The sequence below is a fragment of the Amphiprion ocellaris genome, chromosome 9, assembly GCF_022539595.1.
Source record: "Amphiprion ocellaris isolate individual 3 ecotype Okinawa chromosome 9, ASM2253959v1, whole genome shotgun sequence".
Classification (NCBI taxonomy): Eukaryota; Metazoa; Chordata; class Actinopteri; family Pomacentridae; genus Amphiprion; species Amphiprion ocellaris.
The window spans coordinates 18,770,083-18,794,842 of NC_072774.1; the positions used below are offsets into that span (position 1 = coordinate 18,770,083).

The 24,760-nt window shown below is 40.7% G+C and overlaps 1 protein-coding gene across 1 annotated transcript; it reads left to right on the forward strand.

Moving 5' to 3' along the window:
* The first annotated feature begins 5,014 nt into the window (after positions 1-5,014).
* On the forward strand, positions 5,015-6,097 carry hamp (hepcidin antimicrobial peptide). The gene is made up of 3 exons (XM_023276206.3): positions 5,015-5,329; positions 5,430-5,507; positions 5,670-6,097. The coding sequence occupies exons 1-3, from the start codon at positions 5,243-5,245 to the stop codon at positions 5,775-5,777; spliced, it is 273 nt and encodes a 90-aa protein (XP_023131974.1). The 5' UTR covers positions 5,015-5,242; the 3' UTR covers positions 5,778-6,097.
* The last annotated feature ends 18,663 nt before the right edge of the window (positions 6,098-24,760 follow it).

A 24,760-nucleotide genomic window follows, 5' to 3' on the forward strand; every position in this document is an offset into this window, starting at 1 on the left:
TCTTGGCGGACTTTGGTTGTGGTTCATTGTCCTTCCCAGGTCTTGGATAAATACAAAAAAACTATGTTTTATTTGATGGTTTTCAGGTTATCGTGCATTTGTCAATCTGTTATTTAACACCACATGTGAAAAAGTACATCTTTCAGTGTAATTTGGGACATTGTCGCTCCCAAATTCTGAACTGTGGGGTGTAAAAGTCAAATTCATGTCACCATAGTTTTTTTTTTTTTTTTTTTAAAGATAAATCATTCACGAGGACACCCTCATTTAAGAGGGTGCTTAAAAATAGTGTTTGAATATCAGCATTGTCTATCAGTGATACGGATCCGGATGGAGGTGCAGATAGAAGTTTTCAGGCATTTTTGTGGGCTGTGTGTGCTTGCAGGAAGTGTGCGTTAACACACTGGTGAAACTGAAACCAGTTCATAGTTAGAAGACACAGAGGGCACCTCGGGTAAGAAAGATCAATGGAGGATAAAAGGCACATCTAAGCCCTTGGTGAGATTGAGTTTGACGCTGCAGGTCTGAGCCATTTAAGCAACATTGTGCTGTTCTTAAAGAGGAAGCGGACATAATTTTGATTATCTTTTAACTGCAGACTTGCATGCATCCAAACAGTAAGACTATTTATAACTGAAAGACTCATTATCTCTCAGTATTCATCAGGCCGACACTGTGTTAAATTTGCTTTGGTTTGTCTTGTCACCCCCTCCAGTGTTCCTAAGCTTGTCAGCTGCCTTTAAACATACACAGCTAGCCAGGCAGGCAGGCGTCTGTGTGTCCCTGTTTCTGTTTGAAGTGGCTGATCTCTGATCCCACGTACAGCTCTGATTGGGACATACAAACTCTCTGTCCGTCTGTCTGTCTTCCTCTTTCACCTCAAAATTGCAAAAGTTCTCTGAAGAGGGCCAGACAGGGTTGAAATGAAGTCAGTTTGGAAAATGAAATGGCGTAAAGGCTCATGAGTTTCTTTAACCAATGTATTATGGAGCGTGGACCGGGGAATGCGACTTTCACCTCTCAGTACAGATAATTCACTTACAATTAATTGATGTATTAATTGGAAAATGTTTCTCCTTTTAGCAGTAAATTATTACGGCTGAAATTATGTTAAATGGATTTGAAACAGTAGTTTATGTCGGGTCAGTACTGAGCAAATGTCTGTCTCCACATTTGCCTGGAGGATGGGATAAATCCCCTGCTGTACAAACCTTTAGTGAATTGGAAAAGTCCTTTTTTATATGTTTTTATTATTTATTTTCAGTGTGTGTTTACGCACTTCTCCCGAAGGACACGGTTGACAGATTGTCATTGAACTCGTGCTGGCCAACATATTATGCTACAGTTTCATGTCCTTTTTGTTTTTTATTGCAGCTATAGGAGCACACTGTCAGGAGCATGTATTATCCACCGTCTCAGCCTGTTTCACATTCACTCTCTCAGAGCTTATTTGTTGAAAAGAGCTGAGAGAACGAGTCTTATTCCGTCCAACATACAATGCTCCACATACCTTCCATCACCTCTCATCTTCCTCAGGCCTACATTAATAGGGACACAGCACCTGCCTGCTCATAAGACTAGCATCAACACAAAGGGACGCATTCTGCTACTCCAGAGATGGAGGACAGGAACGAGCTCAGACTTCTTCTTTCTTTTTCTTTCATCTTTTGAGCAACCAGACCCTCATATTTGACAGTATCTTGAGCACTGATCAAAATGAAAGCCCAAACTGTTGAAAGGCATGTTTGACTTTATCTTAAAGCTCAGAAACATACAGTTTTGATTGCATCTGAAAGTAATGTTAAATATAATATCACAGAGAATACATATTGAAAAGTGTCAGTGCGTCTTAAATCTCAATGTCTGATAATTAGTGGGCATTTGTGACAGACAATAGAAATGTCAGCCACATACTTCTTTAATGTATATATATATATTTCATTTGGCTACTTTGATTAATTGGAGCCTTGATGACACCCAAAAATAAGATCTAAAATAAGATATCCACAAATATGAAGAAACTTAAAATGATAATAAAAAGAGTCCCAGTGTCTGATTTATTGTTTTGATCATTTTGTATATTTTCCTATGATTCTTTAATGACATCCAGTAATGTTAGACATTGTTAAGATATGGATTTTAAGGATGCATTAAATTTCCCTCAGTCAATGACACCCTGTAAAAAAACAAAAAAAACAGCTTAACAGAAACAAAGACCACAAATTGAAAACTTTCTAAGCAGTAAAATACGATGTATAGTGGCAAAATCTCTAAATAAATAGACTAGAAGGCCATAGTTTAAACTAAAAATAAAAAAAAGAGAGAGCCAATTCCAGGTAAATGGTAAATGGTCTGTATTTATATAGCGCTTTACCTAAAATGAGGTGTCATGATAGAAATGTTTTTAACCTTTAAATGACAAGACAATGAATAAAACAGCAACTTAAAACATCCATAGCATTAAGTATTTTGACTAGAGATGTTTATCTGATTTTTTGAATTCCTGCTTATTTTGTAGATTTTGGAAACACCAAGAAGAGTACTAACTCTCCACTCTCAGACCAAGAATGTTGCAGCTCATGTTTAGTGCTGCAACCTCCAAAATTCCATTTTCATTTCATAAACTTTCCTCATGTTACTTTCATATATTTTTAGCAATTTCTTTTTTCACGTTCTTCCATAAAATTAGGCATGACTCTGCCCACTAATTTTCAGAAGTTCCAGGAATATGTGGCAACATTCTCCCCATTCTACACAAAGTGGGGAAATCCCTGCATTTACCAGCAACCTGCTAACCTGAGTCTGAGCATGACATCGCATTTGTCCAGATTTGACAGTCAGGATGAGCACATGATTAGTGACTATGACCACAAGTTGTTTGTTTTTTTTGTTTGTTTGTTTATATACAGATTTAAATGTTTGTGGTGTCGTGGCACTGGTCCATCCATGGCCTAGTTTTGAGGGGTGCGTTAGATGACATTATTTTGGATTCGAGGGCTGTTTGTCTCCTGGCTATTGTAGCAGATGAGTATAATGTGTGGAATGTCTTGTAGCTCCATATAAAGCTGGTAGAGACAAAGGGGGGAGGAGGTAAAAGGGGGTGAGAAATGGACGGGGACTGGACCAGAGGACGGTGATGAAACAGGGACAGACGGGGGCAATGTCCTCAACTGGGAGAGACAAGGTAGCGGGGCGCCTGCTGGGGTGAATCTGCCCGCCGTGCTGGTGCCTGCTTTTGTTTGGCCAGAAGATTCGTGGCGATAGCCTCAGGGACTGCTGGGACAAAAACATGCATGCTGAGGACAACACAGGACGAAACATGCATGCCTGGAAAACCCACCTCACCTCTGCTAAATATATTATTTTTTGTCTTAGTACAGTTGACTAGTGTCTTACTCACATCTCATAATCTGAGTCATGCTTGGTGAAAAATGACAAACAAAATGACACGTCCATCATATCTGGACATTGCGTGCTCATTTAAATACTGGTTTAGAGGCCCTTTCTGTCACATAGAAGCGCACAAGAGGGAAGAAAAAAGAAGCACAGAGCGATGATAACACAGTGATCTCCCTGAATTTTGGGAAAAGCGTGGCTACCTTCCAACAGATGTGGAGCCATTCATGGTTGTATTTGTTGACACTGATGTTGTGGGTGACCGCAAAGCAAGCATGCGGGCCAGCAGGGTTATCAGTAAACGAGACAGTCTGACGCAGGGGTCCTGCAACATGTTGTTCCCTAATTGAGTCAGCAGAGGCAATTTGAAAAAGACTTTGAAGGTATAATGAGAATTCAAACGGTCTCTGATTTTTATCAGCATGTACAGCCCACCATTTATCAGTTTCTACCCTTATTTTGTCATTTGTTATTTCATTTCCACCATTATTGATTTTTGTATTCATTCACAGCCTCACGCTGTAGAATACTTTTCCTACACTGACAGGTTAATTATCTGTAGGTGTTTATCACTGCTTCAGTGATAAGGGAACAAATTATTCATGCAGATCCTGAGCTATGGTTTACCTATGAAATTGTTAACAAACTGGGTTATTGTCATTAAGGTACTGTCATTAAATAAACAGATTTAATTTCACACTATTTAAAATCTTAATGAATCCATAGACCTTTGCTGTCAAGCTGAAATGAGAAGAAATGCTGTTTGTATGTGAAACATATCTCATCATCAAAGAAGGATGTATGGAATCATAAAAGTAGAAAGACTGCATCATGAGTCATGAGATAGAGCAGATGCAGAGTAAAACAACTGAAGCAATGCAATTCTTTGCTGTCCAGCCACAATAAACCTCATCACATTGCTTTACATTCATCTTTAACTAATGCATATTGAAACACCTTGACTCTCAAACAGAGGTTTTTAATCCTGGCTACTACTCCGCAGCTCTCAAAGGGATTTAATTTGGTTCAACTGCAGGTTCCTGTGTATTATGCAAAAACTGAACGTGTTGAAAATGAGGGGCTAATTATTCCATTTGAGAGGTTGTAATTACATCCTTTAGACTGTGCAATGGATATTCCAAAGTGGCTCCTTCTCCTTAGTGAAGGATTTCCTGGGTCGAAACAAGTGCAGCTCAGTCAGCCGTGCAACAGATTGACCCATGCAGTCTTGGCCTTTGCTTGGAAATCTCCAGTGCACTTGCCAAGTTTGCTCCAGGAAAAGTCCCATTTACAGAATTCGGCTCACCCTCAAATATTCTGATATCAAAATGATTTTGTCAGGCAGCCTGTTAATGTGTGGAATTATGTGTTCTCTCAGCAGAGAGAGATTGCATTTAAAAGTAAGTAGTTGATGTGATATTATTGCAAACAGTGGGGGGCCCACAAGCCAAAATAAACCAGAGAATTTCCCCCAGTTCTGCAAAATAATGAAAAGGAGAAATGGGGAGGTCAAAAATTTCCCAGAGGAGTTAGGTAACCGCAGCCAGGAGTGGGCTGGGTTTCAACGTCGATGAGGCAACACTGGGTCCATGTGTGTATAAATGCCAACACGCTTAGCATACCCCACCATCAGACAGCTGAAGGACTCGTAAAAGAGCTGACAAGGGTCAGTGAAAGAGCTGAAGAAATCCACTCGCCCAGACAATCACCATCCATCACTGAAGCTGCAAAATAAATTGAAGATATTGTGGTGCTCTTCGGTGGTCTGACACCCATGAGAAAGAAGACCTATCAGCTCTAATCTTTGAAAGGATTTAATAACTAAACCGTTTAAACTCCAACCAAAATGAAGGCATTCAGCATTGCAGTTGCAGTGACACTCGTGCTCGCCTTCATTTGCATTGTGGAGAGCTCAGCTTTCCCATTCACCGGGGTAAGAATTTGACTTAAACTCACTTAATTTGCTTATTAGCTATCAATGTTTTGTCAGGATGCTAAGATGTGGCGCCTAAATGTGCATAATTCATTAACAGGTGCAAGAGCCGGAGGAGGCAGGGAGCAATGACACTCCAGTTGCGGCACATCAAGAGATGTCAATGGAATCATGGATGGTATGTTCAATTGATTGAATGAATTAAGCAAATTACCACGAGCAAATTAAAATTTAAGTGGATGTGTTTTCCCCACGGAATATCCTGGTGCTCTCTCCATACAGGGAGAGGATGAAATGTTGGAGATGAACACCTTGCTCATGTCTCTTGTCTTTCACGCAGATGCCAAATCACATCAGGCAAAAGCGTCACGGCGTCATCCACATGTGCCACTGGTGCTGCAACTGCTGCAAGGGCAAGAAGGGCTGCAGATTCTGCTGCATGTCCTGAAGATTCCAGCAACGACCACCAAATATTAATTTATGACTCTTTTTACCTTTTCCCTCAAGACATGGCCTTTTTCTTCACTTCTGTCTCCAAAGCATTTGTAAAGATTTAGTATCACTCTAAAAGGTATGATTCAAGGAAGAGCACTGACAAATGAAGAGCTACTCCTCTGTATTTATTTTCTGTTTTAACATTTAACACTTTTTGTAAGCTCAATGATATCTAAATTTCGTTTTTTTAAGAATCAGTCAGATACGACTGTTGTTTGCCATTGAAAATGAGTCAAAAAATATTTGTTGTGTAATAAATATCTAACATTTGAAGCAACTGTGTTGTGTCGTTAATATGGAAGGTCTCCACTGAAGAGGTCTAAATTAAATAACTTGAGCATCACGATCCTCAGAGGATGTGATAAATATTGCACTTGTGGTGTTTGTGTAAATTACAATACAAGTTATTCTAAAGTATTATGAAGAAAATAGCACATCTTCTTGCTACAGACAGCCCCTACCCCTAGTGCCACCCTTTATTCCATTAACTTTGTCGCTGATAACTCTCTCACCATTTGTTGTGTGCCACTTCTCTTGATTCAGTCACCTTTTGTTATTAGTAACTGGCTGCCAGACCTCTTGGCTACATTACCATTTGTCATAGATTAGCAACTATATGCAAACTGACCACTATTCTTTTCTGTATTTACATACTGTCCCCTCTCAACTGTCTGACCGACTCTATAAAATGTTTGAATCTGTAAATGTTGGGGGTTGGCTTACCTTCACAGAGTCATGCTCTGTGCTGGTAAGCCCACCGTATACTGGAATACTAATAAACTCCCAAGTATTAAGTGATACAAGGCAGTTTAACCAGCTGGAATTGTAATTATGGTTGTATAGTTCTCAAGATGTTGTTGGATCTGGTCTCACTGTGGTCGGCTCAGTGGTGTGAACGGTGCCCAAACAGAATTTAATATCCCTTCAGATACTTAACATAAATGTTTGGCAGGCAATATGAACTTTCACACACTAAAAACAGTTACTTTTTTTGTTCTCCATCACTGACAAATCCTTTATTCAGTGATGTCGATGTATTTACAGTTTATAAAGTGCTGCTGTACATGATGTTCTTGGCAAGGACTATGAGGTTTTTCTGGTGAGATACAAAAAAAAACATAGACATCTTTTGCTTTCTACATATTTCATATTCTTGGCCTTTATGCATGTCAGTGAGTTTGCTCAGATTTATTTGCGGTGCAGTAAATGCAAGAAGTGCTAGCAGAAGTCAAGGCTTGTCAGGCAGATCATCTTCATCATAGCGTAACATATTCTCTACATAAAGTGCATATTGTGATCAGCTCAACTTGATTATCACTTACAGTGACCTCTGGATTAACAGGCTCATGTGGTAGAGTAGGTTGTCCAGTAATTGCAATTGTTGCTGACGGCTGGCAAAGTATGGAATTGCATATGTGTGTGAATAAAGAACACATTTTTTGCTTATAATAGTAAGTTATAGTTAAAAGGTGCTGTTAATCCCTGGGATGCAAATGGTGAAAATGTCTGATCACTGAGACCACAAGATGCTTTCTCTGTATCCTTGTGAAGCATGTTAGTTAAAGTGGCAATCTGGAAGATTTTCATTAAAGTAAATGTCTGTTAAGTTACTGTTTCCAAATGAGGCAACACAATGGTGATTGAGTCTATGACCCACTGAGGGAATTATCTGACAGTCCTTGCATTTATACTAATTTGAACTGGGTGTTTTTGGTGACATTCCAAAAAGTCGGTGTCATTGCCATCTCTGAAGACATTATTCTCTACTCGCTTTCATGCATGTGACCTTGAACAGTTATGCATATGCCAGCTGACTGACGATGGTTAGGATCTGTGAGAACACACACCTGCAACTATCACCATAAATATCACCAAAGAAGACGAAAAAGAGAAAACTTTCAGATGGCCAATTTAAAATTGAACAAACTACTGGTGTCTTCAGATAAACAGCATCAACACTGTGGCCTCTGCTTGCTTACTCAGTAACTGCAGCTACAATTGGTGAAAAAACAGGTTTAAAAATTAGCTCATTGTCATGTTGAAGATTTAGCCTTCATTATTTTGCCTCAGTGAGCAAGATATTTACCATTGAATCCCAGAAAGTCATTATACAAGCCAGAGAAAAGAAATAAAATTGTGTTTTGGCAGTTCCCATGATGTTTCCACCAAAATAAATAAATGAATAACAAAGAATTTGAATTCCTTCTATGGATTTCCAAATGAATGAATAAAATAATTTCATTCAAGGACTTCCAAAATATTTTAGACTGTATTCTGCATTCTGGCTATTGCTGAAGCCAAACACTGCTTTAAGATTTCAGCAGTTGTATTAGCAAAAATGCTGTAAAAAGCAAATGCACATGACCAACAAATGGCAGATGGACAAACTTAGCAACTCAAAGGCGAACATAGCAAAAGATTTAGCAGCCATAGTGAATACTTACTTGCTGAATGACATGTTGCTGAATGTGTGAACAGGCGACTTCACAGATTTGCCAGATATCCATTTAAAAATATGATGAACACTGAGTGGTCAGGGGGTGTCGCAGTCATAATCACAGTAGGACCAATGTGATTATTATAGAATGTCTATGCACCTTAGGTAGTTTGATACAACTGTTTTCTTCTACCTGTCACAGTCACTTTAAATCACTTTGCCTTGAAATGTGTGAATATTGTTTATTGAATTTTAACTATGTTTAGTGTTCTATAGATTTTAAAATTAGAAGTGCTTTTAATTTTATTGTACAGCAAGTTTTTGTCAGAGTACATACTAACCTTTAATGTTAATGTTACTAACCTGGCTGTCCTGTCTTTTTCTTATTTATGTTGTTTTATGTAAGCTGCTGAATACTTGATTTTCCCTCAGGATTAATAAAGTATCTATCTATCTATCTATCTATCTATCTATCTATCTATCTATCTATCTATCTATCTATCTATCTATCTATCTATCTATCTATCTATCTCACAAAGTTGGCAAAAAAGCAGTTATTGCAAGTTGAATGATGAATTAAACAGAATGAGACATGCCTGAATTCAGACACCACACTGATTTTAAACACATATGTGGTCATGCTTTTACTCTTTTTTGGAGGGTAGAAATTAGTCTTGTGCATATTATTATTTTATTAATATCCTCTGACACAGCATCAAAGACTTGGCCAGAAAAAATAAAGCTCATAATTTGTGTAAGCCGTGACGAGCTTGGACGTCATGCTAACACAGGAAATTCAGCTTAAGCCACTAAGAATACTGTTTAATGTTTTCACTGGAGCAGATTGAGAAATAATCAAGATATCTTTGATCCTTGACTAAACAGAGAGGCATGTGCGCACACACACGCACACCTAAACACACAAGAGAATTCGCTGCAATCAGTCAGTTTTGACACTGAATCAGTTTCAAAATAATCAACGCCTAATGATGGGTGATCATTTTATAAATTGCCGTGTCTTCTGTGTATTGTCATGTCATCAGAAATGCCATGCACACTCAACAGAAAGATTCAAACAGACATCCTTCAACATTTGTTAAAATCTAGCAGCAGCCATTTGTAAGGCTGGCTGTCATTCCTCTCACATGATGGATGCATGTGGAAATGTGGTGTACAAAATTAAAAATAAAAAAATTACTTATTGTTGACAGAGGATTTTTTTTTTCTCAGAAAAGTTCTACCTGGAACTGTTTAGCACAACATGTTTAAAAGCTTTCATGAATCAATATTATATTTTTATCACCTCTCACTTGAATAGCAGATTCTTCTGGAAATGCATCAAGTAAACAGCATGCTTTTAAAATGCCCTTTCATTTAAGTGTGTGATGGAACGAACAAAAAAAAAACTTGCAGACTCAAAGGGCAAATATTTTATTTCAGAGCTACTCCAAGCTGGCACTGCACACTAAACACTCTAATTTTTCAATGCAGAATACTGCCCTCCTTTAGCGATATTTGAACCAAACCTAGAGTTATTCTACAAATCAAGTGGCTGCCAGGGGTTGACTGCTGCACATCATGGGCTACCTCTGAGTACAACAGCGACAGAAAAGTGAATAAACCCTCCAAGTGTTCAATTCAAGTCCAAGTTCCTCCAATAAACCCTATTTGCCTACTTAACAGAACTATGGTCTGGCCTTTAATATGTCCAAGGCAGTCAAACGCTAAGAGGAGAAAAGAGTCATCAAAAGAAAATCAACATCACTGAAGGCAAATAGAACTTCAATAAGAATTTTTAATGACTCAACAAGAATGACTGCCAAAGGCATAACAAGCACAATGATCCCTGTGTTGTCTCATCTTTGATAGTTTAGCAGTTCCACCCCAGGCTGGTTTGTTTATTGGATTTCATTCAAATTAAAGTTATCTCATTGAGCGTCATCACGCGTGTGCGGAATTTTGATGCGTAGGAGCAATAAGTGGTGAAGAGTCCACTCACTGGGTACACATGGAGACAGTCAAAGCGTTCAGAGGCAGTTTATTGAGGGTAAGATGAGGCTTACAGCTGGCACCAAGCAGGCAAACAGGGAAGGTTCCTCCAGCACACAACATAAATCAAGCAAATGTGTGTGGAAAACCCCGTCCCTATATATTGAGGACTTCGCAACCAAATCAGAAAAAGCTGTGCCAGCAGGAAGGTGGCAAGTAAAACTCACTGATGGCACCTAGTGGACATGGTACAGCATGGTAGGAACACAATCAAAGTTCAGTCAATCCAAGTTTATTTCTATAGCCTTTTGTAACAGCCCAAAGGGTGACCAAAGTGCTTCACAGAGAAAACCAAGAGAGTAACTTAAAAACAATACTTAAAACAGGACAAACAATCACACTCGCACTCACACCTACAGGCAAATTTAGAATAATCAATTAACCTCATCACATTTTTGGACTGTGGGAGGAAACCAGAGTACCCAGAGGAAACCCACACATGCACAGGGAGAACATGCAAACTCCATGCAGACAGAAGAATGAAGGCCGAGATACACAAGACAATATACACTGCGGCTATATCCAGAGCCCTATGAACCAGTGACACCACCTTCCATTCATTTTCTATGAGAACAGGTTAATCCTTCATGTCAGACAGCAAGATCATCTCCCCCTATCTGGGAGAGTAATGCTGCATCCCAAATTCAAGGCCTGCATCCTTCAAAAACAGTCAAAACAGGTCAAATATTTCACTCAGTGTTTATAAATGTTTAATATTCCCGACCTTTAATAGACACATTTTTGTTTCCTAATGGTTTATCAGAGTGTATCGTCTCATTGGTGCAGTCTGGGGGCAGATTAATATTTAATTATGAAGACTGCAACCGCCTAAGCATTGAGTGTACGCAGCATATAACAAAGCCTGACAACTGGTCTTCTTCAGAGCAGGCATTTTGAATTATTAAAGCAGGAAAAGCACATAGGTTACTAATAATATTAACCAGCATTCATTAATTTTGTTATTTATACCTCGGCATTCTCAAGACAGTTCTTCGTTTAAACTGATCACAGGCCGCTGTGTCCACATCATTTCTAACACAGGAGAAATGCTTTGATGGCAGAGCCTGCAGGACACACATAATCCCTCTTTCACACAGACAGTGGTACAGCTTCAGTAAGATCATGGTGGAGGTAGTGTGTCAAGATTTACATTTTATTTAATTTTTTTTCGCTTACTTCTAGTCATTTTAAAATTTCAGCAGGATGTGATACCTGCTGCCAGTGAAGATTCAGCTCAAACTAAACGATCATCATCTTCAGCTTCGAACTACCTTTTACTCAAATCGATTTTCCAGAATAAAATTCAGCCATATTTTACACTGGGGATAGTGCCGGCAGTATCAAGAAGGTAACTATTTGTCATAATTATGGATCTGTGCAACGCAGCCGTTGGGCAGAGCCACACTCGGCAGAGTGTGTGCGTTAGAGGAATGTCAGGATGGCCTACGGGCTCTGGAGACCTGGTGTGATTTAAAAAGACACAGATAGGAATAGACATAGTTGCTCTCTCACTCTCTTCCCGTCTACCATTGATCACCAGACACCTCAAAGGCCGAGGCGAGAACATGTTAATCGACTCCTTCGCTGCTGAGAAACAACCTCCCCCCACTCACGAGCTTCTGGAGAACATTTAGAAGCCTGTTACTGCTATTGACCTGCTGCCATCACCGAGATTCCACCTCTTTCGCTTAAAGAAAGGATCTCCTTCCTGCTGCCCACATTACGTCTCCACATGCCCTGTATAATGCATCACGTGTACCATTTGCATTTAGATCACCCCTTTCTTCTTGCACTGCACATTGTGCGTCGGGATCTGTGTCGATTCGGCAGTGGGCACCTAAGCAGAATGGATGGAGGTGGTAATGAAGGCGAACCACCAACACAAACAAGCCGCCCGGCCGTTCCTCTGCCCGGCACCATGCAGCACCTGGAGTCGTTAGTTTTAATTAGTGGAGGGGAGTGATAGGAGCTCCTCTCCCCTCCCAGTACACCCACCCACCTATCCCCTCTGGTGGAGAGCAGCTGAATACTGATGCACCCTCATACTTCTGCACGTTTATTCTCTCCTTTTATTCCTATAAACACATTTTCTACATAACAGATTCAAAAGGTTTCTTTGGATGACAAATAAACAAACCTGACTGGTTAATTGAAATATGTTTTCTTGTTTCCTGTGTGGCTGTACAGTAATTGTTCTGCAAACATACAGCAATTTGTAGTGCCGGAGCATTGGTAGAATCCGTGCTGCAAATGTCAGGTGCAAGAGGATGACATATGGTTTCTCAAGTGGGCAACTCGCCACGGCTATTTCATGGAATTAACCTCCTGACAGCTGCAGAAAGTTGAGCAGTAGATTCTGGCATCCTTAAACATCGCTGCACCTCTGTAACCTCCCTCTCAACACTGATAAGACCCATAGTCTCCTACACTGGCCTGACATCCCACCCACACACCACACAAATGCCTCGTCCGCTCGAGTAGTGGAAAAACCAAGTGCACCATCCTCTAAATTCAGGCAAAAGTACGAGATTAGCTAGTTGGCATTGATAATGTCTCCTGATATTAAGAGAACAGCATTGCAAATCTCCTGTTTGTCTAATATTACAGTTCCTATGATGGCTCCTCCAAGCTTTATCTATTTCATTCTTATTCAAAGCTGCATTTGGAGGATTTGGTTCCTGATAGAATCGCTCTGCTCCAACCACCTCCTTCCTCTCCACTGAGGCATATTCCATGATTTACATTACCTACCAAATCTTCCAGTCCCTCGCTGTCAAATACTCAACACAGCTTTCCAGCCTACTGGAATAGCTTAGGCTCTACCTCATCCTCACAGAGCATGTATGCCAAACTGAGTGGTTGGTGCGGGGGTGGGGTGCAGCAGTTTTGACGGACTTATTTCTGAAAAATAATTCCAGTGTTTTGGAAACCTGCAACACTCTGGCAATCCTATTGGTATGTAAAGTCCTATCTTGGTTCAGACATGTGGAACTTTTTTCATTTTCCAAGGCTTCTTGATACCCAGCCAAACTGTAAAAAATGTATACAGTGTAAAACTAGTGCATGGCCCCACTTCAAGCCTGCAGCAGGATCTGCGGCAATGACTGGGTGGGTAAGGTAATGCATCTGACGTGAAGCATAGCCACTGAGCTGGCTTCTCAAACAGTTTGTCTCGACAAAAACGAATATACACTTCGGCAATATTCTCTCTTGGAATGTGACGCACATACACTATATACACGTCTACACACAGCAGAATGTGTGTGTGACACACTCACACGTTTGAATATTTCACTGCTGCCCAAAACCTGCAAAAAATGTGTACTTTCACATGCAATATTGCACACAGCTATGTGTTGGAATCTGCGTAAATCATGCCAGTGGTACTCAGCTTTATATTACTCTTGGGAGGGCTATGTGTTTGAGTGCTGCGCAGTTCACCCTGGTCCATGTTGATTATATCAAACAATATGCAGCACGACTGGAATACATAAGGAGACTGGGCACATCTCCCCCCGTGGCTGAACTGTGCTAGAAGCCGCTTTATCTCAGGGCTCAGTTTAATACTCCAGACTTCGGAGAAGCCACCCTGGGGTGGATAGATAGGGCTTGTCATTGTTTTACTGGCTCACACTCCACTATGGAGCTGTATAGGCTCCCCTGTGTGCCTCTAGTCAATGTAACGGTGCCGTAAAACCATACAGCTTGGATTTGTCATTCCAGCTTTTGCACGCATTCCATCTCTCACCAGCCAATATGCACTGAGACACTGAAATGGATGTCATTTAGTGTTCCTGCATAAATGTAACTGTTTCAGATCAGAGAGAAAGACCTAAAAAAAAAAAAAAGATAATGAGACTCTTTTTTCCCTTTACCCCAAAGGAATGCCTTGTCAATTGCTGCATGCTAATATTTCATTGTAAAAACTTGGATAGAATTATACCTGTAGCAAAAGATCATATTGCAAAACTGTGAGAGCGGTTCCACACTTTTGCAGTTGTATTAATCCAGGATTTATGTAACAAACTAATACAAGGAATATACATTGCACTGAGATCATGCATCAGTGCATTTTCATGTAATACTATAATGCTGTAGATGACTTATTTAATCTGTTCTCACACTCTAAAGGTCTCTCTCTGTCTCTGCCTCAGTCTTCATTCACATCCATCACCATGAATGGCCGGTGGCCTGAAACAAGCCTGCTCTCATATAATGGATGGTTCCGATTAGCCGCCTCTGTGTATATGCTCGACAGAAGCATGGCGAGTTGAGCGCTGTGAGGCTGGTGATTTGTAAGGTCACGTGTGGTGGTACAGTGGGGACGGATATTAGCAGGCCATTTGGAGTCCCAGGAGAGCTATGTTTCCTGCTGACGCCATCACATCTGTAGGCAAATGTGCGCGTATGTCTGCTGCTCCCCCGTCTCCAATGCCATGGCTCTTGCACAAATAACTTCCTCCCGGACTTAAAAATGAGCTCTGGGTTGCACCATGCATCGATCCGGCATTCCTCCTCTGTCTCCCCTCCCCTACTGTTGGCAAGGTCCTCTGTCAAGACATTCCACTCCTCATTCTTCAGCTTTTCTTCCCCCGTAACACAGTTACACAAACTACCCTCTGCTATTTTCTTTTCATGGAAGCGCAATTTCATTTCAGTTAAATTCAGATAACGCCAAGAAAGTCTGGACGAGTATTAAAGGAGAAAAAAAACAAAAGATGGGGAGTTCCTCTCAAAAGCTGCTAAAGCGGGAAAAAAGAAAATTCTTTTATCTGAAAATGGGTCAGTAAACAACAAGAAGACATGCATATATTTTGGTAAATACCACATGTGCAGAGCTGTGGACAGCTGATTTCTGTATCTTATCTCTTGTGGTGCAGACTCTCCAAGGATACACCAGACAAAAGCAGTATGGGAGAGGAGAAAAATGTGTTTGAAGCTACTACTGGGAAAAATCAGCCCTAATTAAGAAAGCCCTTGGTTGGGGTCCGCTGTGCTGTTCCGTCAAATGTTCCCAAATTCTTCACATCCTCTTACGTAATTCTGAACTGAATCCCGAAGAGAATTGCTTAGCGGGAATCTTCTAAGCACATCTTGAAAATAATACATTAATAATAGCAACACAGCAGCGTTTGTTTTTCCAAGTCACCTCCGAGGGATTTCATAAGCTCCTCCAGCAGCTAGCTGTTGCCTAATCAAAGCTTTGTTGTCTGTGAGTTTATGTATGTGATGACTCAGCAGTTCTGTTTCAATTTGAATGTTCTGTAAACTTATTAGAACAGCTGTCACATCATCCCCAGCCCTGAGGGTATGGTTCTCATCAAAAAACAATCACACATGCTCCACACACAGGGGCAAAGGCCTCCAAAAGGTTCCTCTCCTCTCCTCTGGGTAGAAACTGGGGGAAGACACTAACTTGAAGATGAGTTATTTATTAGAGACACATGCAGCATCTCCCCATCCTGCTGATTCAGCTCTCTAGTGGTGCTCCAGAGCATAAATCAGCAAACCCGGGCCCCGTTCCCCAAACATTCATTCATCTATCCGTGCCCCTGGCTCTGTGAAGTGGTGCACTATGTGTCTATCATCTGTTGCAACCGAATGCCCCGCCCAGGCCAAGGGTTTTCCGAGGCAGTTACATTGTGGGAGTAAAACAGCTATCGTAAGGCACAGCCTGGGGGGTCCCCTTGGTCCTCGAATGTGACTTCCCCTCAAAAAACATCCCATCTGTGCTTGGTGCTGCATGACGAGCTAAATGGAGAGGAACAGAGTTTTGGGAGGGGGAGCAGAGATACACCCAGCTGTTCCTGCAGTCAGAGGAATGGTGCCAATCCTGGCTCTAGTTAGTCTATCTTGTTAATCCACTGCCATCACACCTATCCTCCAAGTGCCCATCCACCATAGCTCACTTCACATTCTGGATGATTCTTTCTCCAGGCAATCACGGTAAGGCTCCTGCCAGAGGGATGGCCATGGGTGGCACTGGACCCCACTTCAATCGGGTACCCTCTATCAGAATCAGAGGTTAACACTGTGGATGGGTTACTATTAGATGGAGGCCAGGGGTCCCTGGATCAGATTTACTGTATGAAGTAGCTCCTAACATCTCTTGTTGGGAAGTCAATTAAAACAAAACAGACACGAAACAGCTGCACTGTTCAGAGTCATTTTGTTTCTCCTTCAGTTCAGGTATCGTGCTTGTATGAGGATCTACATGTCTGTATCCAGGGGACAGCAATTTAAAGCTACAAATAGATATTTAATATAGCTATATGATTTTATATTAGAATATGTAAAGTTATTTATTTGGCATTCATTTATTACTCTAAATAAATAATGTAACTAAAGCCAAAGATTACCAAGAAAAACCTCTTTAAAATGGGAGCCGAAACACATTTTTACTCACCTTACAAAAGGCATCCGCCTCCAATCCAAAAGTACACAGGCTGTATAAGCTGTCAAGGCCAAAACCAACTAACTCTACAAGGAAAAATTGCCCGAGCTCTAAGAGCCTTTTCATTTTCTCATCTTCACTAAAAATAGTTTGTGGGAAGATAAGGTCCCTGTGGGAAACTTGTATAAAAACCCACTTCCCACTCCCCCTGTTTTATGCTCTCCATTATTTTATCAGGACTGATAAAGGATTGACTTCTAAGCTTGTAAACCATTATGACCTTTAGCTGTTTTTCTGTCGACTATCATGGACAAGACAAAACAATGTCACTGGCCATTTACCAGTCACCATTTAGTCCAGATGTGCATTAAGGTGAACTATGAAATATGTATTAGTGACACTGAATGGTTACTGAGAATACAACTGTTATTGATGAAAGTTAAATTTTTAGCTTTTACATTAAATTGAAGAAGTTTGAAAAACTGAGATTTGTCAGCCAGCATGGAACCCTGGTAAATGGATTCCTAACTATTTAACTAGTCCATTCGGAAACATAATTCATCAATGAGTCATACAGAGTGACGCTGAGCCTCTTTATTCTGTAGATTCCACAATGCTTAGAGTATTTTCATGGAGCACTTTATTTTCTCAAATGCAATATCTCTTTCTTCTCCGCCTTCTGAGCCTCCCTTAAAACATAAATCCACTCCAGACTAGCGTGCTCCGCAGTCCGCAACGATTCCGCCGTCTCGCAGATTAAGGCAGAGTGATCCAAACAACTTGGCAACACTCTCCCTGACACTGCACTGATTTGCAAACTGATTACCATGTAAGACGAAAAAAACACATCAGTGGATCTGAAGAGGTGTCAGGTTTTCTTTTTTTCTAAAACAGGAAGCAAATAACAGTGGAAAATAGGCAGAAGCTGGCAGAGGAGAGGAGAGGAAAAGGAAAGAAAGTTGGGGAGAAAATGGGGAAGATGGGTATTAGACAAGCAAAAAAGAAGTGAGGGGAATGGTGGGAAAAGTGAAGAGAAAAACTGCACCATCCTCCCCAAAAATGTTACATTTGAAATAATACAAGAATTTGAATGAGTAGTGGGAAAAAGAAAGTTGTAAAGGTGTTCTAGGGTGATACAAGGTCAAATGGATAAAGGCGTCAACAACAGAGAAGCAACACTTTGCCAGAAATAAATGTCACGGAAAAGACAGCAGTCCTGCGTTGCTGTCGGGGAGTTTTAACAATTGTGTGTATGTTTGTGTGCTCAGCCATAAGCCTGCAAGCCAGCCTCTCGATATGGGGCTGGGCCACAGTCCAGAGAGCTCAGGTAATTTGACGGATCGCGCCACTCAGCCTGGTGATGCTTGCAGCTCTCCCATGCTAGGGATTGTTTCCCCAAGCTTGTTTGGCCAGGCTGGCACGCCGACGCAAGATGAATAGCGGCTCCTTCTCCCGGCCTGTCTGTCTCTGATCTGTCCTCGCTGCTCCAAGGTCAGCCAGCCACGGAGTTGTGGAGAATGGGAATGTGGGCCTGGGAGAGCTGGTTGGCTGACTTGAGGAGAGGGGAGAGGGAGAGGTGGATGAGGGCAGAGGCAGAGGTGGGAGGAAGATAGAAGTGTGTGCGCGAGTGTGTATTAGAGGAGAAGACAGATGTCAGGGAATCTACAAGCAAGTACATGACTTGGGTCTGAGCAGGTCTGCGTGTGCCCTCTGTTTGTCCTGTGGGTTTTCAGTGTGTATGTGAGTTTTTGTGCGCGCAAAGAAATAATAAAAGGTGAGAAATACATCAAACACCATCAGCATGCTGCTGAGATGGAGCCTGCCAACATGCAGTGTGCTTGGCCCACCTGCGGTTAAGTGCGTTGGTCTCGCTTTGGTTTCCGCAGCAGCTTCGAATGGAAACCAAGGCAACTTCCCATGTTTACCTATTGCTCCTGTTAGAAAAGAAACCATCAAACCTAATTTATAATGTAAAGGACAAGATACTTTATATACACTGTATTTCAATCAGAAACACTTACTTTCTAGGAAATGACAATTTCTAGGTAGTGGCTATGCATTTAAATTTGGAAATATGGAAATTGACTCTCAGTGAATCTGAGCATTGAAAAGAATCTTGCTTAGAGAACAAATCTCCCTCTCAGTGATCACATATATGAACAGGTAAATCTTAGTGAAATCAACAGCACAAAATACCACATGAGGTGGAGGCTGCAGTGGAAGGGTGTTAGTACGAGTGTGACCATCAGAGATTACAGCTGCGTTATGAATCACATGCTTTTTCATGCAGTATACATTAATGGGGCATACTATTTTGTCATAATAACGCTTTTTAACTTTTGACCATTGCAGTTTGTAGTGCAAAATGAGCTGTTATCCATCCATGGGCAGTCTGCGGCTTGTTTATATTCACTGCAAAATGTGACATAACTGTGCAGAGCATTATGGCACAGAATGGCCAGTAAAGCATGCTGGCTTGAATGTTTCAAAATCCGGCCAGGTGTGGTAGGACATACAGGTATTTTTAGCATACTATATTGGCCATACTAAATCATTTTCTATGTAGTACGGCAGTATGGATATTGGAACACAGTCACTGATGGTTCTGAGTCATGGCTGTGAATAAGCCAGTCATTGCAAACCACCAGTGTCAATCAGCCAATAGAAACACAACTTGTACGCCAGTGAACCGATCAGAATTTTATACATACTGAGGACTCTATTCAACCAAACCTATCACCAGACAAAATGTAGAAAAACAGTCATGCGAGAAAAGAGGTACACCTCATGGAAATTGATGGCTTTTTTGAAATATCTGGCCAGTATTTGATCAACGGTGCCAACAGGTAGATGTGGTACATTCAAATAACATCACAAGCTAAAATAGCCCTTTCAATCATTTATTCAATAGAGATAATATTCAGCGGTGGAAAAAGTAATGCTTCAGAAAGCAGTATTGCCCCCTTTAGCAGAAATAGCTTCTCGTAGGTGTTTTGCATAATTGCCCACCAGTCCCTGACATCGGCTGCCTGAAATTTCTGACCACTCTTCCATACAAATTTCCTTCAGTTGCAACATGTTTGAGGGTTTGTTTTTTTTTTTTGCATGTACTGCCCGTTTTAAATTCCCCACATCATTTCACTGGGATTCGAATCTGGGCATTTACTAGGCTATTTCATAACCGCCCATTTCCTCTTTTTAAGCCATTCCTCGGTGGATTCGCTTGTGTGCTTAGGATCGTTATCTTGTTGAAACGTCCACGTCTGGTTCAACTACAACTTTCCGAGAGATGGCATCGCAGTATTTTCTAGCACTCTTTGTAACAATATAGAATTCACTGTTGAATCGAAAACTGTATGTTGCCCAGTCCCCGAGGCAGCAAAGCATCCTTTAACCATCCACCACCATGCTTCATTGCTGGCATGAGGTTGTTCTCCTTAAAAGCTGTCTTTGTTTTGCACCAGACATGTCTATTGTTACTGTGGCCAAACAACTCTATTTTTGAGCAAAAAAAGAGAGAAGAAATCTCTCCAAACCAAGGCACTCCTAAGATTAAAACATCTTTACTATACTGACGTGGTCTAGCTGGACTACAGATAAGATGTCTTCACATAGCAGCTCTTGTCTTCTTCAGAGCATAGTGCAAATAATCTGAGGAACGGAGGTATATGTATACGTTCTTATTCAAACAATCAGACAAAAGCACAGGTGTATATTTTCAGTCAGACAAGTGTTACAAAAGAGTCCAATTGGCTTGATAATCTAGATTTGATTTTGAATGTAAAGAGCAGATCTAAGCTACACACCCACTTAAAAGCACCAGCAAAAGAAGAAAAAGACAAAACAAACAGAAAAAAATTCTACAAAGGCCCAACAATATAAATTCACAGAATATCAAGCTTCAGTGCTGAAGAATAGTGCTTAACATTGGTTTACACATATATAAAAAATAAAAGACCAACATGAGATATTGTGTGTACATTTTTGTTCAGCAAAATGCTCTTTTAACTTTTGTTCAGTCACTCCCACGAGGACTTAGCAGATAATACACAACAAACTCAGAGTTACAGTTGAAGCCAATGGTCTTGTAATCTCAAGCCACAAAAAAATCCTGCTGAGATATCAGTAAAATAAATACATTTCAATCTAAAGTGTGCCTTGGTTTGAAGACATTTTTTCATTTGTTCTCTTTATCTACTGACTATTTTTTTGTGCCTCCGATTATCATCCTGGTACATACGCCTAACTCTGTCTTTGATTCGACAGTTGAAAGCACATTATTCCAAAAAGCCTGGTCTTTGTCTGTATATTCATTTGCTGTTCAAAAAAAATAACTGTTTTGGACAACAAGGAGCTTTTTCCCGGCATTCCTGTCAGGCAGATCAAGTCCACGAAACCTTTTTCTGATTGTAGATGCATGCACTTTGACACAAAGACTTATCTGCATCCTGTGATGAAATGTTGAGATTCTTGGTGACTTCTTTTTGCTTCAGACGGTTTGCTCTTGAACTGAATTTGCTGGCGCGGCAACTCCTGGACAAATTGCCAGTCATTTGAAATCTACACCTATTGTAAATGATTTTACTCACTGTGGAATGACTGATTTAAAGTGATTTGGAGATCTTTTTTTAAATCCCCTGCTTGACTCACAGTCATCCACAACATTTCCTCTGAAGGCCTTAGAGAGCTCTTTAGATCCAAACACTTCAATAGCAAAGAGAACACCAGACTGTAGATGTCAGAGGTTTAAATAAGGCAGAAGAGAAGAGGATCATACTTTAGTCGTTGCATGCACTATTGTAGAAAAACCTTTTGTGGTATGTTACATTTAGTTTAAAAAAAATCCTCTTCATTTTGAAAAATTTCTTTCAAATGTATTTGTTTTACATGCAAGTATACAGTTTAAACACCAATTCTTGACCTAGTGATTATTCAGTGACATTATCTTTGAATCTTCATTATGTCTTGGTCTGTGACAAACTCCGCTCTCCAGAATAATGGTGTTACATGCTACATGCCCATTCACCAAACCTCATTCTTAATTTTATCTGGTCCTCACTGAAGCGAGGACTAGATAAAAGCACCATTATAGGAAAGGGATTTGGTTCAGGGTGGTAAAGGCTGGGACTTAGATGTTGAGATAAAGGACAAACTCAAAGCTTTAAAATACTTTAGAAGTGTTCAAAGCATGTACCTCTAATGTGACATTTCTGGGACAGTTTTAATCAGCTAAACAGCATTGCCTTATTCACATTCTGTGGTTATTATTCTCTCTTTTTGCATCACCTGTGGCTTAAATTGCTCCCATCAGATCATAACCCACAACTATGGTTGGATCTTCCACTTTGTGGATAGAGCTTCCTTATTCTTATCGTCTCTAGAGGGACCAGACATGACAGCGGGAAACTTGGAGGACGTGTGGCTTTATTGTTTGTGTCTGAGCCTTTCTTTCTAGGCATAAAATATGTACCATTTTCCAACTAGTTGCTTTAATAAACCAGAATGCAATGCAGCATTTTGGTACAGAGGCCATTTTGATGTGGGCTGGTGTGTTTGTTTTCCTGTGGTACCTGACCTCAACTCCTTTTTTTCTACATCTTGATAAACTCGCCCTCAGCTATTGTTGTTACTCGTTACACCCACATGTTTAGGTATGTGTGTGTATTGTGTGTGTGATATCTGGCTGTTGTATCTGTGTGTTTACATTTGTGAGCAGTGTAGATGTGTGACAGTGTGCATACGTGGGTCTCATGAGTGTATAAATGTCACTAGATCATCTCTTTGTGGATGCGGCTGAGTAAGTATAGCTCAGAAAAAATCAATTTTGTTTCCCATAAGGGTAACATAAAACCATATAGCACTTTTTTAAACCATCTTTTCCAAATGTATTAGCTAAGCTGAAACTAGGCCTGCAAATCATGTGGCATTTATTTCTCTAAATAATGCAGTTGAAGTAAAAATTGCAATACATGTGTACACAGCTGTTTTTCTACTCCACATCATTTATTTTTTAGCAGGCTACTGATTAGGAGTCACTTTAATTAAATTGTGATTTCCCTTACACAACATTTGATTTGTATTGGAATGAAGTTTGTATAGCAAATGAATTGTTCTCTTGTTGGGGGAGCTGTGTGAAACGCTTGTCTTTCTTGGGGGAAAAAAATGCAAGCTCTTGTAATGTGAGAACTGCAGCTACCAGTAATGAGAATTTGAGGGTTTTTTTTTTCCCCAAATGTGCACTCCAACGTGGAGCTTGTACATTCCTCAACTTATTCCATCAGCCCTGACTTCACCCCTGTCCCATTCACTCTTCCTCTTAACTAGCTTCCTCCGCCTCTTCTCTCCACCCTGCCACCCTCCGTCGCCATCCCCGCACCCCCTTGTTCAATCTCTGCACTGTCAGTTTGTGGTTCTCGCTTCTCCTTCAGTCATTGATCACGGTGGCAATAGCATAGTGTTTGCTGGTGTGGAAATGTGTGGCTCAGCAGGGCAAGGAAAGGAGATCAAACACTTTAATTACAGCAGGCTTGTAGGTGGTGCCAGCTACAGGCAGCAGTCATGTAACAAGGACAGGTAGAAGAGAAATGCCTGGAAAAAACATGGATGCATCAGAGCAAAAACCTCCTTAATCCGCATGCGCTCAATGTCACTCGCACATGTACGTCGACCAACATCATAAATACCTTGCCATTCATGTGCTCGTACATCCTGCTGACATGGATGGTCCTCTAATATGTACGCTCTGTGGATGCTCTGCAGAAGTGATTTACAGGATGGGAAATCAATCACCCATGTGTGTAAACACCACAAATGCATTAGCATACATAAACAGTCAGTATGCACACACGAGCATGCACATCTTCATAAATCATATCTCCACTTCTTATCAAATTAACCAGCTAGATCAGGCAGTCTTCTACCAAAAATGCAACTTCATGTTAGACCTAAAGACCTATTGTCATTCAGCCTTTATCGCACCACTGATTCATTTGTAGAACCTGCACTGATCCAGCAGAGAACTACATTGAAAGGACAGAAGGGCTGACACAGAAAAACTCTGTGATTGATGCCCTGTCTCGTTCATCCCAGCACTGATTCAAAGCTCCAGGAATTGTGGGAACCAACTCTCTACTTCACTGGTTTTTTATTCCTACCAGGTAGTGTCTCCCTGTCACTCAGGACCCAGTCATGACTCCACACTGTGTCAACCAGCTGATCAGACGTGTCAGATGCCCGGACTTGTCAGAATTACAGTGTTTCTAAGACTGAGGGTCACAGGGTCGTGTGAGGCTAAAAGGAATGGGCATGTGGCCTAAAGGGCAAGAAATTGATATGCAATGGTTGTCAGCCTCAGTAATATAGTGAGGGATTGTCAAAGTGTAACAGATAGCATCAAAGAACAGGTACATCATAAAAAGTCAACACAAAAAGAGCAAGATAAAGTATGGGCATTTTAATTATGGCAGCTATGCAAAGCCTTTTTCTGGTGGGATTCTGTTATAATTGTTCAGGTTGCTTGGTTTGTGGGTTTCTGGCTTCATGAGCAAATTAGCTCAGTACTGATTTTAGCCTGGGCATTGATGCGTTTTAATTTTTTCCCTATGAAAAAACTGAAGCAAGACACCAACATGTGATCAAGGAGACCAATTCTGTCATTGTTTGTGAACATAATTTATATTTTCACTGAGATCCTCTGCTAGGGATTCCATCCCTCAACGACCACCATGAAATAGAGAAGATAATTAGAGAGATAGGTGAAATAATGCATGTACAAGGATGTGTGAATTCAGTGTTACATTATTTCTTAGCTTGACAGTAATATTTTCTGTCAGTTTAAATGTACTGTTTCTACTAGTCCCACAGGGACTGTCAAAGACATATCAGCTTTATGGTTGTTTGGTCTGGCTTTCACCACAGAAAATGGATTTTTTTTCATAAAGAAGCAAGGTCTTTGATATGGTGGATCAATTTTTCAGAAGTGTTTTTCTTTGATAAACAAGGGCCTTTTCCTCACCGAGTGAGCACAGATGCAGTCTTGGACCTAACCCAGCGCAGG